The sequence below is a fragment of the Falco biarmicus genome, chromosome 1 (genome assembly GCF_023638135.1).
Source record: "Falco biarmicus isolate bFalBia1 chromosome 1, bFalBia1.pri, whole genome shotgun sequence".
Classification (NCBI taxonomy): Eukaryota; Metazoa; Chordata; class Aves; order Falconiformes; family Falconidae; genus Falco; species Falco biarmicus.
In genome coordinates, this window is record NC_079288.1 from 112,293,156 (window position 1) to 112,307,006 (window position 13,851).

At 38.2% G+C, this 13,851-nt stretch overlaps 1 protein-coding gene across 2 annotated transcripts in view; it reads right to left on the reverse strand.

Annotated features, from left to right (window-relative positions):
- Nucleotides 1-329: 329 nt before the first annotated feature.
- The window catches only part of EDNRA (endothelin receptor type A), a 36,175-nt gene continuing 22,653 nt past the window's right edge, over nt 330-13,851 (reverse strand). For both annotated transcript variants that reach the window (XM_056361493.1, XM_056361488.1), the window contains exons 4-8: nt 11,384-11,582; nt 7,215-7,367; nt 4,831-4,964; nt 4,312-4,420; nt 330-2,179 (exon numbers count right to left, since the gene is read on the reverse strand). In XM_056361493.1, the coding sequence (XP_056217468.1) occupies nt 2,039-2,179; nt 4,312-4,420; nt 4,831-4,964; nt 7,215-7,367; nt 11,384-11,582 (736 nt within the window). In that variant the 3' untranslated portion in view covers nt 330-2,038. The remainder of the gene's footprint in view (nt 2,180-4,311; nt 4,421-4,830; nt 4,965-7,214; nt 7,368-11,383; nt 11,583-13,851) is intronic.

Below are 13,851 nucleotides of genomic sequence, written 5' to 3' on the forward strand. Positions count from 1 at the left end.
TGAACAATCAGATTATATATTATATTGCTGGTATAGTGTGAACTTTCTAGTTCATCCAACCATCATGTAAATAACAGAAGAGGGGAATGCACACAAAGCTTTCTCCTGCCTTGAAATAAAGAAGGGGCAATTTACAACTTAAACCCATTCCTTATGTCTGTTTTCTGTTTACCTTTGTCATCTCCTCAATACATTCTGTCAAAGGAGCAGTGAAGGTGTCAGGATAGAGACCAGTAATTCAATCTTCTCAAAGGAAAGCATTGTTACTCATTTACTATGACTTTCAATACAGTTTGAGGATGAAATAGTTTGAATAAAATTCAGCCAAGTCTCATTCAATACCATGTTCTTAGGCAGTACTAGAGCACTGTCAGAAGATTGTATTTAGGTTTATAACATATGAACATAAATTTATATTTATACACACATACATGCCACAGAGACAAAAGCACACAAAAATATATAAACCAATTTAAAGAATTGTTTTTAATATACTTTAGAAGATTTGTGTGAATGTAAACATTTGGGAAATTTGTGCAGCAGAAGTCATTGTAGGCACTAGCATTTTGACCTCATAAATAAAAATATGCAGGATTATATCTTTCACTTGAAATGTAACAAATGTTTAAAAATTTGTGGAATTTTAATTACTGCTTCTTAGCCTGGCACAACAGATGCTATAAATTTTCTAGCAGATTTGTGCATGAGGCATATTATATATGACACCACATTATTTAATTCCACTATTTAATGAAAGGCTACCTATTAAAAATTTTTATAGCCAAACAAGGAATCTCTTGCCATGTAACCATAATGGATGAAAGTAATAACTAAATCACCAGTTTACATGTATGCAAGCAATATTTTCTATATATTATTCATAGCATTTGTATGGTTAACAATGCTAATAAACTATCAAACCCCATTGAAATCTTTGAACATTGTGAGAATAAGACAAAGAACTCTGTAAGCATAAAGCAGAAAAAAATCCTTGTGCTCTTCCAGCTGTTAAGGACTTCCACAGTTCTGTGTTCTCTCTGACTATAACCTCATGTTCACAATGCGTAAGTAGTATTGTGCATAGTTACTATGATAATAACCATATTCTCAGAACTCTTTGGACAGCTTTAATAATGTTTCACTGTGTTCCACTGATCCTCATTTCAACTTGGATTTAATGCAGCTATAGTGTAAATAGATTAATAGATTCATATAGTTGAAGAATTAAAATGGCAGGTTAATTAAAAACATACTGTAAGCTGCCCCTCTGTGGGCAGCTTTCATTCTTTTTGCTGATATAGATTACGTTTATTTTGTACAGAGCATTAGAATAAATAACACAGTATAGTACTGTATTATTAATACCTCTTTTTTGGGTATTAATCTGTGCTTAAGTGCCAAATTTTGATGCCACTTTAAATAATCTCTTCCTATTTTTGAGTCCTGAAGTGCTACAAATGTGAATGGCCCAGCTAATGTCCTGACCTATTGTAACATAAGTAAATAAAATACTAGTGTGGACCAAAACATTTTCCAACATAAACCTGAAAAACAACAACATGCAAAACATACTGATGCATGGAATATATCCACCACACAAATAAAAGTTAAAAGGCAGATGGGCAGAGAGAAAATGCAGTCACAGACAGATTCCACTTTGCTATCTTCTGAAAAGTTCCATAGGGATTAATTCTAGGTGACAGTCAGGTTAAAAGATTGTATTGTACCAGTCACAGACACTGGACAGTTCCTGCTTGGTTCAGAAGAGTAAACCGCCTGTGTAGTTCAAGTCAGTTTTTTGGTGTCATAATCACATCAATATCTTTTTCAGAGCCAGAATTACCATCCAGTGGATCTCAGTTCACGGAACATCACAGTTACAGTCAGTCAATCTACTCAGTCACCTCTAGAATTAGGTACAAGGGTGCACATGTCTGAATTGATTATAGAACAGTCACTGGACTGCCTGTTGAAATAGCTTTGTTGTGACTCTTTTTTTTCCTGTTTGATTCTGAAGTGGTATGAGAGTCCTTAATTTTCAGTTTATGCTGTCTTTATGGCTGCTTCGGTCTGTATTGTGATTATTTAGTTCTTGATTTTTCCACTGAATGCTTGTTCCATTCATGGGCACTGAAGTCACTAGGCTCTTAGACTGAGAGCAGCAACAGCAAAGACATGACTGGGGAGAAAAAAAAGAAAGTTAACGCAAACCTAACAACTCTATGCAGATTGCCAGCCATATTTTTCATTCAGGAATGACCATGTGATTCTAGCTGAAGGGAGTCATAACTGCACTCAGGCAATTTTTTTATCCTACAATACAAACAATTCTTGTGATTAAACATGACAAACGCAGCAAATTAGGCCCAGCCTAATTTAAGAAAAACTCTTATTTAAGAAAAACTTGCACACTATCAAAGGAGAAATTGGTTTGACTAAGCTAAATAGATCCAAGAACTGACAGAACTCAATACATATTGTAAGAGCTGGGTTGGGGTTTTTTTTCCCACTTTATCACTGCACTTCAAACTTAGGAATCAGCTTAGCATGTAAAAGAGAAGAAGAAAATTCCCCAGCCTGTGACTTAGTTCTCTTCTCACATCTTAGAAGAAGAAAAAAATATTTAGGAAAAGGGTCAGTGAATATATTGAGATGTATCATTTTTCACAGCTAAGAATAGAAGGTCATTCAGGATCATATGCTCAGGTTATTCACAGGCTGATATGTTCAGTTCTCTTTTGGGAAAGGAGCAGAAAGGATTCTTCAGCTATCCTCCCCTTCCTTCACAAAAACTAGTGCCTAATTCTGTGTAGATGGAATCTCTACTTTAGGGGAAAGAGTTAGGGCCTCAGAGGAGCAACGGCAATAACAGCAGTAGATTCAGGTCGTCTGTGATTTCAATGAGAAGGGAGTGTTGCAGAGAGGTAAAGCCAAACTTAAGATATATTAAGATATATGTACTATATATATCTATGGGTGGGTGTGTAAAAGAGCAACAGAGGTAGGGTGAGCAACTCAAGTACAGAATGGAGAGACTGCCTGAATTAATGACCTTGATATGGGAAGGGAAAGGGTAAATTACAATGAAAAGCTGGAAAAGATTAAACAGTAGCTGAAAATTCTTTAATTAGTGTTGTTGGATGGTGATTTTATTTGGAAGGACAAGTGGGAAGAATGAACAAATTATATGAGTAGCAGCCTGGTAGTACTCACTGTTAATTCTCCCTTTCATCTGAGGACAAGTTCAGGCATATTATCCTCTACACAGTTCCCAAATGAAGCAGGGGACCATAAAAAGCAAAGCTGACTCCTTGTTTATCTTGTGAAAGTACTCCCTTAAAATAGTTTATGAGTCTAAGCAGGTTACGGGCAAACAGGTATTCCCTAGACCAGGGGTCCTCAAACTACAGCCCGCGGGCCAGATACGGCCCCCCAGGGTCCTCAATCCGGCCCCCCGTATTTACAGACCCCCGCGCCAGGGGTTGGGGGGGGAACCAAGCAGCCGCAGATGACTGCCTGCCACTTCATCTGCGTGCCGGCCCCCTGTTTAAAAAGTTTGAGGACCCCTGCGCTAGACTGATAGTTTATTACATTTCTTCAGTAGCTTGAGTTGCCTATTCACAGACAATGTTTAGTGGTACAGTTCTGTCATCTTTTGGTTTTCTTTGCAGTTAAAGCTATTTCAGTCTTCCTTTTCCATTTCATTACTTTCTTTACTACTATATGCTCTCATTTTCTTTCTTCCTGCATTGTCTTTATTAGGTGAATAGGGACTTGAAGAGCCACAGTGTCACAAGGATAGCCTTAAAATATGTTTTCATGTGTAGGAACTGGAAAAATGCAGCTAAAAGCCACATACACATTTAATTGACAAAGTCAACTCAGGTGCCTGCTTTGGTGTTCAAACCTGAAAATTTTAGTCGTTAATGAGATTGGTTAACTGCAGGCAGCTTGGCGTCCTGTGTGTGTGTCCTTTGGATTCATCTAAAGTGGGAAATAAGTTACTAACCAAATTGTATTTCATATACATATCACATGCAGATAAATAATATTTACAAGAGTATGTCTATCTCAGTTTACATATGAGGACTATGTCACACTTATTTACTGGTTTAGCATTTCAGATAAAGTGGATAGTTCCACTTGCAGTTTGGTATGTGTGCTATGTGAGCTGCTAGATGGTAAACTAGACAATTTCTAATCTTTCATTCCTTTGCATGTCTCTTTTCCCAACTGCTAAAAAAAGATAATAACTAAGTGGCTCAATACAGTTTGTTAACTGGACTTAAAATCTTACCAAGAAGATCTTACCTGGAAACAGTTTTTAAACTTCTTGCTCACAAAATACAGAGCTATTGGGTTTATACAAGAGTTCATAGTTGCCAGGTTGATGCTGATATAATCCAATGGCAGTAAGAAACTACGCAACAAAAGAAAAAGCAAAAGCTAAACATTTAAACTGTTCATATATCATAGAAGCATCCATGCTCTTTGCGGTTACAGCCTCTTCTGTCACAGAAACTAATTCTCTTTTACCTAACTCCCCCATCTAGTCTTATATAGTCTAGGTCTATAATAACCTGTCTCACAGAAGTTCACAAAAGCCAGAGGGAAGTTACTGCAATGATTACAGACAACATTTATTAAAATTATGCTGCCCTATTCTGAAACCCCTGAAAATGGATGCAGCTGAAAAGACATAAAGTATTTGCTCTTCTAACACCACAGTTACATGTACAATGACATTTCTCACAAAAATTCTAAGTGTGCGGCATTATAAACAGTATAAACATCAGTATAAACAGTTGATTGAAATAGAAAATGAAGTACCTGAGTAGTTCACATCTGCCGGGGTCTCTCTCATTGTATACCATTTTCTTCAAAATTCGGCTCAAATGGAGAGGGAACCAGCAAAGAGCAAAAATCACTACCAAACAGAAAACTGTCTTTGCAACTTCTCGACGCTAGAAAAAGAAAATAATGATGCCTGAGTGCTTAATTCATATTGGTAGGTGATTGTAGTGTAGTGATGTTGGCAGCAAAGTAAGTAATCTAGATAAAGCATGCAAGGATTTCCGAAGTGCAGCTTTCAGACTACCTGATGTCCCTGAACTGTTTTTATGGGGCTTATCATGTTCTTGATTCTGGCCACCCTCAACAGAACCTGCTCATCACCAAGACTGGAGTAGCTGGAGCACACAGGTCTCTGCCAGGACACTGTAGGCATTAGTCAAGGAAAATCCACTGCTGGCCTTTTCTGAACCTGATTGCTTTTCCAGCCCTTCTTATTCCTCTATACCGGTTTAGTTTTCTGGCAATCCCTCAGATAAACCGCTTTCTTCAGAAACATGCATAATCTGCAAGAAAATTTTTTAATGTATGTGGGAAACTGGGATCATACCTGCCTGATAAACCACTTGTACCTAATCCTTGACGTGGGGCAATTTGTAAACCCAAGGCACCTAAATCAATTGGTAATTAAAGTTCCATTCAACCACATACCTAGCCAGGATGTCAAATTATTGCTAAATGTATTATTTTATAATTAGTATGCATCATGTTACATGAAGGGATATAAATTTTGCTATCTGATCCTTGCTATGTGATCTTGATGTTCTTAAGTAAATATTTCCTCTACAAACAAAATTTTAGAAATGTCTGTATTACAGCTTAATCTCATAATACTTACTCAGAAAATAATTTCAATTTAATGGATATTTTATATAGCTCTAGAGATTTACAGATGTTTTAGTGGATTTTTGACAATGCATACCAGTGGTGTTTGGTAAGCATGGATTTGATAAGGAGAAGCGTATGAAGGGGTAAGAACACCACATCTGAAATTGCCCCTGTAACATAACAATAATTAAGCATTGCAAGGCTCCGTGATTAAGAAATTTAAAATCTAACGTGTGCTTACAGTAAGTCTTATTAGGCTTTGAATATGGGTACTGTTGTTTCTTCTTTCTTATAATAGCAAGTTTTATCAAAATATGAAAAGGATTGTGAGTAGATATTAATGTAGGGAAGGAAGGAAGGAAGGAAGAGAGGGAGGAAGGAAGGAAGGAAGGAAGAGGAAGGGAGGGAGGAAGGAGGGAAGGAAGGAAGGAAGGAAGGAAGGAAGGAAGGAAGGAAGGGGAGGGAGGGAGGAAGAGGGGCAAAAGGTGACAGTTAAAAAGACAAGCATTTGTAAATTGTGGCATAAAGCCATCCTCCAGCAACCAGCCTGAGTAGCTTGCTGGGCACCGCGCAGTGGGATGGGAAAGCTGGAGGGTGGATTCCCCCACCCAGTACATACCGTTCTAGTTCTAATGGGTGGAGCAGCTCGTACATGGTCCTAGAACAGACTGTGTTGCACACCCTGGGGCCTGATGAGGGGAAAAAGTGGAGGATCTGCACAAGGGGAGGATTTCCAGTCTGCTCTAATCTGGAATGAAACAGCAGTGGAGTACCTCCTCTGGAGGGGAAAACTCACTCTGAGGCAAAGGGGACTACTTCAGGGATTCACGCATGTGAATGTGGAATTTGAAAGAAAGAGTGGAATTGGGTGGGCCGACATTAACACAGGGGGAAAACTGCAGATTGTTTTTAAAATTTCAGTTAGGAATTAAACATCAGACAGTGCTGCAAAAACAGCAAAGTGAGATCTGATTGTTCTTTGAGTGACTTCATGATCATTTGTTTGTGCTGTTCTCTCATTGCTCTTTTCAAAGCAGCTGCAGTAGTGGTACTGCAACAGTGCAATAACCCTGAACAAACCAATCCACTCTATTCTAAACTAGGCTATTCTACAGTTGCCTTTTATGTGAAACTGAAGTTACATATCAAAGTGTGCCAAAAGTAGTGAGGACCCATGGAGTCATATCTTTATGAATAAAAAGAAACATGTTTCTGGCAAATCTTTGAAGTTAAATTTCAAAGCATTTAGCCAGTAGTGATTTGAGGTTAAAGAGCAGGAGAGCACAACTGTCATACATACTTAAGAGAAGAAAGAAACTGGCTAGTTTCCTGAGCATGCTGTCTTCAATACATCCTTATACCATAATTTAGTTCTGTGTTCCAGGTTTAAATGAATACCTTAACGTCATAAAAAGCTTACATCCTCACTTTCTATATCTGTAATTTACTCTATTCATGTACACTTTGAAACATTTCTAAGCTAACTCAAAGAGAGAAGAACAGTATTTTCAGACTTTGGTGTTCCTAATATTTACCTGCTTAAGGTGTTCACTGAGAGCGATTCTCAAGTTGCTGTTTCTTCTGTTTAACATTTCACAAGTCATTAATGTATAAAAGATGGCAGTACATGCCAGCGGCATGCAGAAATAGAAACCAAACAGCCACCAATCCTTTGCATCTTTGTAAAACTGTAGACAAGGTAAAGAAAAGAGAAGATATTTTCTTATGATTCAATGAAAAGCATCACAGAAAGTCTTGGAAAGTGTGGCAGTTAGTACACTGATATCTTTCTGTTGGTAAACAGCACAAATTATGTAAACTTTCATATTGTTGATCTGTTTTGGACCAACATCAAAATGGGAATTGTGGCAGTGTAAACATTTATTTTACCTTACTGTGGATAGCATGCCTGTACCTTTGTGGCAATCTGTCTTGGGTTGGAGTTAGGTTTATTGGTTGTGTTTTCTGAATATTTACACTCATTCATGAAAACTAGAATCCAGCTTTATTAAAAAGACATGCCAAAATGTAGACAGTGTCAGTTTGAGATAACAAATCTTACTAAAAGCCTATCTCAGGAAATGCCATTTACCTCCATGGCTTCTGTCCTGATTCCAAAAAAGGAAAATGCAAAATGTCTTGTAAGTTTAATCACCTTTTGTTATCAGTGAAAAGATTGGTAGTTGGTTTGCTTATGTACTGGGCAGACAGAAGCCCCTTCATAAGTGTTTGTCTGATATATGCAAAGCTTAGGACTGGTGTCTTCTAGTGGCACAGTTACTTTTAACCCTTTGCCTGCCGTTCATACCATTTGCCTTTTGTGACAGGACACTGAGGGACTTGATAGAGTAGCAGTACTCTGCTGTGTAATTTTAAGTGTTAGCTGTGATTTAGGCTGTGGTTTAAGTTAATACATTTATGTATTATGGGAAATACTACATTTGACAAAACATTTTAAATTACTTTTTTCTGTAGAAGATTAAATTTTCACACTTGAGAAAATATTGTCTATTGGTTTTTAACTTTTATGCTCAGGCAAAAGTGTGCACTGAAATATGAAATTTTAAATACTTCCTGTCTCTATGTTATTAGTCACTGAGATGGATGTGTGTAAAAGGGAAGCTTCTTTCTCATAGTCTTTCCCCTAGCTTGTTTATTCCTAGCGGATGTGCTCTTGTAACATCACGGTTCCCACACCAAATGTCAAAATGCTAATAATGGAGAATCATATGAATCCTGCTTGAAAAGGTAAAACTTTTTACATTTTGTTTACATTTAAAACTGAACAGTACTAAACTTTGAAAGATGAAAAAAAGGATGCAATTAATAGACTAGTATTTAATAATGTTAATTTTAAAAACTGCTTTAATTACACTAGAAGGTTGATTTACAAAGAAGGGAATGCTTTTAATTTATCTCCCTCTGCCACAACACAGTTAGCTACTTACAGAGCTTGCGAATTTAGAGTATGCTGCTTGTATCTAGGCCACAACCCCACCTCACAGGACATGTTGAATTGTGTTGATTAGCTTGTTTCCTCCTCCTCATTAGCCTCATCCCTGTGTGAGGACGGGCTACAGTCTGCTGCATAGTTGCACTCTCCTTGAGGGCAGAATTTCCCCCCACTGGGAACAGAGCTTCTGCCAGCAGAAAACAATATGCCTCATATTTGAAAAGTTTTTACTGAGGGGAAATCTAATTAGCACTCCTTCTGCAGAGAAAAGGATTACAAATAGATGGAGAGAATTATCTTTTTTGTGGCAAATTCCTCCAAGTCAGATTAGAATCATATTGGCTGGGCAGCACAACAAAATGTGTACTGTGTGAATCCATGCTATGTTTACAAGGAAAACTCTGTCATATCAGTCTATCGGTTTTCGTGAGTGTTGCCTGTCAGTCAAGAAAACACACATGTAGATTTCTGTGTCACAACCCTGACCAATGCGTCAATTCTGTATGAGGACATAGCTTTCTGATGTTATAAAACCTACATGAAAATGTCTGTAAATGATTAATTGTGGAATCTGAGTTTCAGAAAAGCTTACATCAAAGCGCAAAATTGGGTTGATTTAAGAGAAGTAGACATTCTTTTGTTTTCCTTGAAAGCCCACATGGAACTGGTTTTCTACAGGAAATGTGCATTTTAAACAAGTCTCCCAGTGCACTCAGCCTCTTGGGAATCATGGTCTAGCATGAATCTTTTAAGTCTTTTAAGGATAGCTTTAAACATGAATAAAGCTGCTATTAAAACCAAAAGTTAATCATATATCCTTCCCAAAGTTTAGTGATTGTTTATTGTGGTAGTAAATATTACGGTTAAGGTTAAAATGGTGTTTCCATTTTAATCTCATGTTTGTACTTGCTTGCAATGTATTGAAACACACTCCATTTTGACTGTCATGTCCAACATTTACTCTCAGCTTGAATGTAAATGCTGATCTGTTTCTTTGAAAATCAAACTGGCTTGGGGAGATTTGGAGCTTTTGATTTATGCTGAGCAAGTAAAAGATACTAATTCCTGCTAATAAAACAAAACAGCTCCTCTTCTTACCACATTAAGAACAGAACAATAATCATTAAAGTTAGCATGCCTTTGAAAGACCTGAACTGTAGTGTTTTGAGAAGAAGGAAGAGAAAACTATTCTTTTTCTTAGGGAGAGACAAAGTGAAGATTGTCCTGGCACATTCATGGAGAAAAATAGCCATTACAAAAGGGAAATTTGTTGCAGTGTGCCTTTCATAAATTATGTTCTTATAACTACAGTATCTACAGTCATATAGTCTGTAGAGCTTAGAAAAAAAGATATAGCAAGTCCTGCATTAATTATTTCCATTAGGGAATTCCTTTTGTCTTTTCTTGCACTTGTCTTTTGCTCTTTCTGCCATCCCCAGTCTGTGTAACTCTACCAAAGTTGGAGATGTTCCTCCAAAAAACACTAATCCTCCACATTTTTTCTGTTCAAAATTTCCTAGCTCCATTTCACCCTATCCTTCCCAATTCTAGCCCAAGCCATCCTCTTATCTAATTAAAGGAGAAATACCAGACATTCCAAAAAAGAGAAATTTGCACTCTACCATGAAAAATTCTGGTCTGGAAAAAAATATGGAGTTTCCCTCAAGGCTTAAGATCTTGCACTATATGCCTTCTCTGTGACAAAACAGAACATTACTCTTTCTATTATTGGATGAACGGTGGCTGGCCCTTCTTTGGCTTCACAAAGAAAAAAATTAAGGTAATTTTTTAAGGTAATAAAAAACACTTTCCCATATTCTCAGCGTAGTGCTAGGCAGAAAATCTCTATCCCCCTGTGCTCCCTCTTCATTGGCTGCCCAGCCTCTTACCAGAACCAGCCACAGCTGCACCTTGTCTACATCAGCCAACCCCCCCGCCCCTGAAGCCAGCCCACAGCTGTATATTATCAATGTTAATTAACCCAGCTTCATTCCCCTACACCCCTGTTCAGTAAAGATCTATTAATTCTGTAGTGACTACTCACCTGACTTGTTTAACAAGCTAATGTGGGTATTGGCAACTATTAAGCTGCAGTAGTGTAGAGGATGAGGCCTACGAAACATGCCAAAGAAGCCTGGTGTGTCTCAGGCACTTCTCTTGCTCTTGAGTTGCTGTATCTTAGATGACAGCTAACAGTGCCCAAGCTACCTAGGTTGGAGATGTGAATCTGTCAGATTTGTAGCGTGATTTCTTGTAAATGAGAAGATTATTCTCTGTTTGACTTTGTAAATGCATATAGAATAGGAAAAGTTATGTTAAAGCATGGTCCCACCCTTTTCTTTATCTGCCAAAAGAGCAGGCTACTGCATGCAAAATGATGACTAATCATGGTAAAACACGGTTTTTGACAGTTACGAGCTCCAAGGTGTTATACCTAGAAACACAACACCTTCCAAGGCTCTGGCTACCCTGTTATCTTTCTTGATTTTACTTTAAGCAGGCCCAAATTGCAAATCTCTGTATTAAGAATCCTCAGTAGTGAAGAAATAAAAATGTTGTGAAGTCCCATTTACTACCTCTGGCTGAAAGTAGAGACAGGCCACTGTAAATGAGGGATCTTCTTTGCACGAATATACATTAGAATACATTTTGCACTTTAATGGATGAATAAAGTGTATCATACTCCAGTATCTTAATTGTCTAACCTATACACTGTGGATTCCAAAAAAAAGAAGAAAGGATGTTACTTACCAACATAAAATTATTTGTAGGATTGAGCATACAGGTAACATAACCTTCATCCTTGTATCTGAAAGGTACCACAGCAAAACCAATTGCTTCTGGAATAGCCAGTATGAAGGACAGAAGCCAAATGGAGAAAATTTCAATGGCAGTGATCATAGGGATTCCAATTCCCTGAACGCGGCTCCAGGAGGCAACTGCTCTATACCTGAAAGAGGGAGGCATCAGTTTCCAACCTTCAGTTTCTTCCCTATATTCAAATATTTTGGTTCAAGTTTATATATTAAGCAAAATTCTAAAGCTGGCATCTTAGCCTTGTATTGCTTGTTTTTTCCTGCCTGTTCCAGGGGCTTTGCCAGCTACCAAGTCTCTTAGGACACAGCAGAGCACATGAAGGAGTGGACAGCAGAGAACTGTCTGTAACTGTTTTGCTTATGCACAGGATTGTGTGGAATTCTGCTATGTGGACTACACTATTTCTAATTAAAGTAGGCAAGGTCTGTGAGACCAGATTGTATCTTTCACTAGATCAACTGACATAACAGGAGAAAAAAAAAAAGAACTTCCAGGGACACCAGCCATTCTAACAGATACAAACCAGCTGTCTTCTTCAGCTACCTCAGTTGTAACATCAGTGCTATCTGGTCAGCTTCCACACAATGAAATAGTGTGAAAACACTCTTCATGAAATGAAAATGCATTTGTTCTATTTGCAATATGCAATGCTGGCTCTATGCTGCATATTCTGTATTTGCCTTAGGTTACAAATGAGTGCTAGTTAGGACTGTCTGACAGCTATCTCGGCCTCTGCATCACCTTTCTAATGAGAAACTGAAGTGCCTAGCTAAGAAGTCTATACATGCCAAAGCCAACATATTTCCCCACTACTTTATCCCTTAGATAGCAAGTTTCTCAGTAAAAAGTGGTATTATTGAACCCTGCTTTCCTGTGTGTGTGTGCCTCATAACTGTGATCTTGGTAAAACATAGGAACTCCTTTAAAGAAGTGTCAAATACAGCCCATGCATTTCTCCCGTTTCCTCCTCCTCTTTACCTTCTCTGTCCCTCCAGTTCTGGAGGATTCTTGTTACCAGGTTGCAGCCTTTTCCCCAGTTGGGGAACTGAGGGGGTCTTTCTCTACTTGTCTGCCAGTTTTCAAGAAACTCGTAGAGATTTATTAGCTTTGAGACCTCAATCTCTCTTTTGACTCAGGTCAAAACGTTTGAAAATCATTTGGAGAAGACTTACAGACATACAATACAGCATACAAACCAGTCCTTAAATAAAATTCTCAGTAGCAGACTTAACTGTTGTCTAGCAGTAACTGCAGTAGACGAGTTACTCATAATTTCCAACAATTTAGCAAAGACAGTGCTATCTAAAAATATTGGAAGAACAAACATTACTTTTGATCTTGTAATAATCTGAAATTCATGCTGGAGAGTGTTGTGTCAAGGGTGATGTAACAGTTTTTAAACTGCTTATTTGTCTTCCCCAAAATAATAACACCTTCCCATTTGGAATGACAGTGCTATGTGGATATATCATGGCATCCACTGATGAAATAGTCTTTAGTTGAGGAGAAAAAAGTCAAGAAAGGTTATTCAACTGCTTTAAAAAATGTCAGAGTAAGAAGTCACTGAAGCGGATTATAAATTGTAAGGACCTGTGTCATTTTACTGTCCTGACTATGGGAAGTATTTTTTTCTTCCTCAGACATGCCCTCATTTTCTGCCCCCTTGAGTCCTGGCAGATACATTGGGGTATGTGCAGCTGCCACGCCTTTCCAAGATACAAGGCAAAGTTAAGCTTTTCAGAGAAAAGCAAATGGGGTGGTGATTTCAGCTGGTGACAGCAGCTAACTGGAGTACAAAAGGGCATACCAGTACACACGAGGAGGGTGAAAGGTTTGAGGAAAGGAGATGCCCTCAACAGACCAGGAGGATACAATTTGTAAGTATGTAGGCTCTGAGTTGCACAGGTGGGTGGGCTTGGCAAGGAGAGGAAAGAACGAGGAGCTTTAGATCAGAAAGCTTTGGGCTCAAGGATTAGGCTGTGGAAGGATTTGGGTGGGATGGTAGAGGGGTGATTGGAAGGAATACATAATTTTGGCAATGGGCTTGAAGGCTCAGGAATAACAAGGGTTTAAGGAAAAGAGTAGCTGAGAACTCTGTGTTAGAATGCTTTGAGTGTACTGGGAAGTACTGGATTTTGAATTTCTGAGCTGGAAGGAATGAAGAGTTTCCAATGGGAAAAAACAGTTAAGGGATATAGAACCTTGGCTACAGAGGTCAGCAAAATTTAAAGTTATTAAAAGGCATCCTTGCCCCCTCTATAACCAGGACACTAATTTGGAATTCACACATACAGCATTTCTTCTGATATCCTGTATCATGCCCCCTTTTTCATTTGGAAGTGTGCTTATTAACAGGATGGAAGACTTGTGAGTTAAATCCCCTACAGCCTCAATATTAGAGG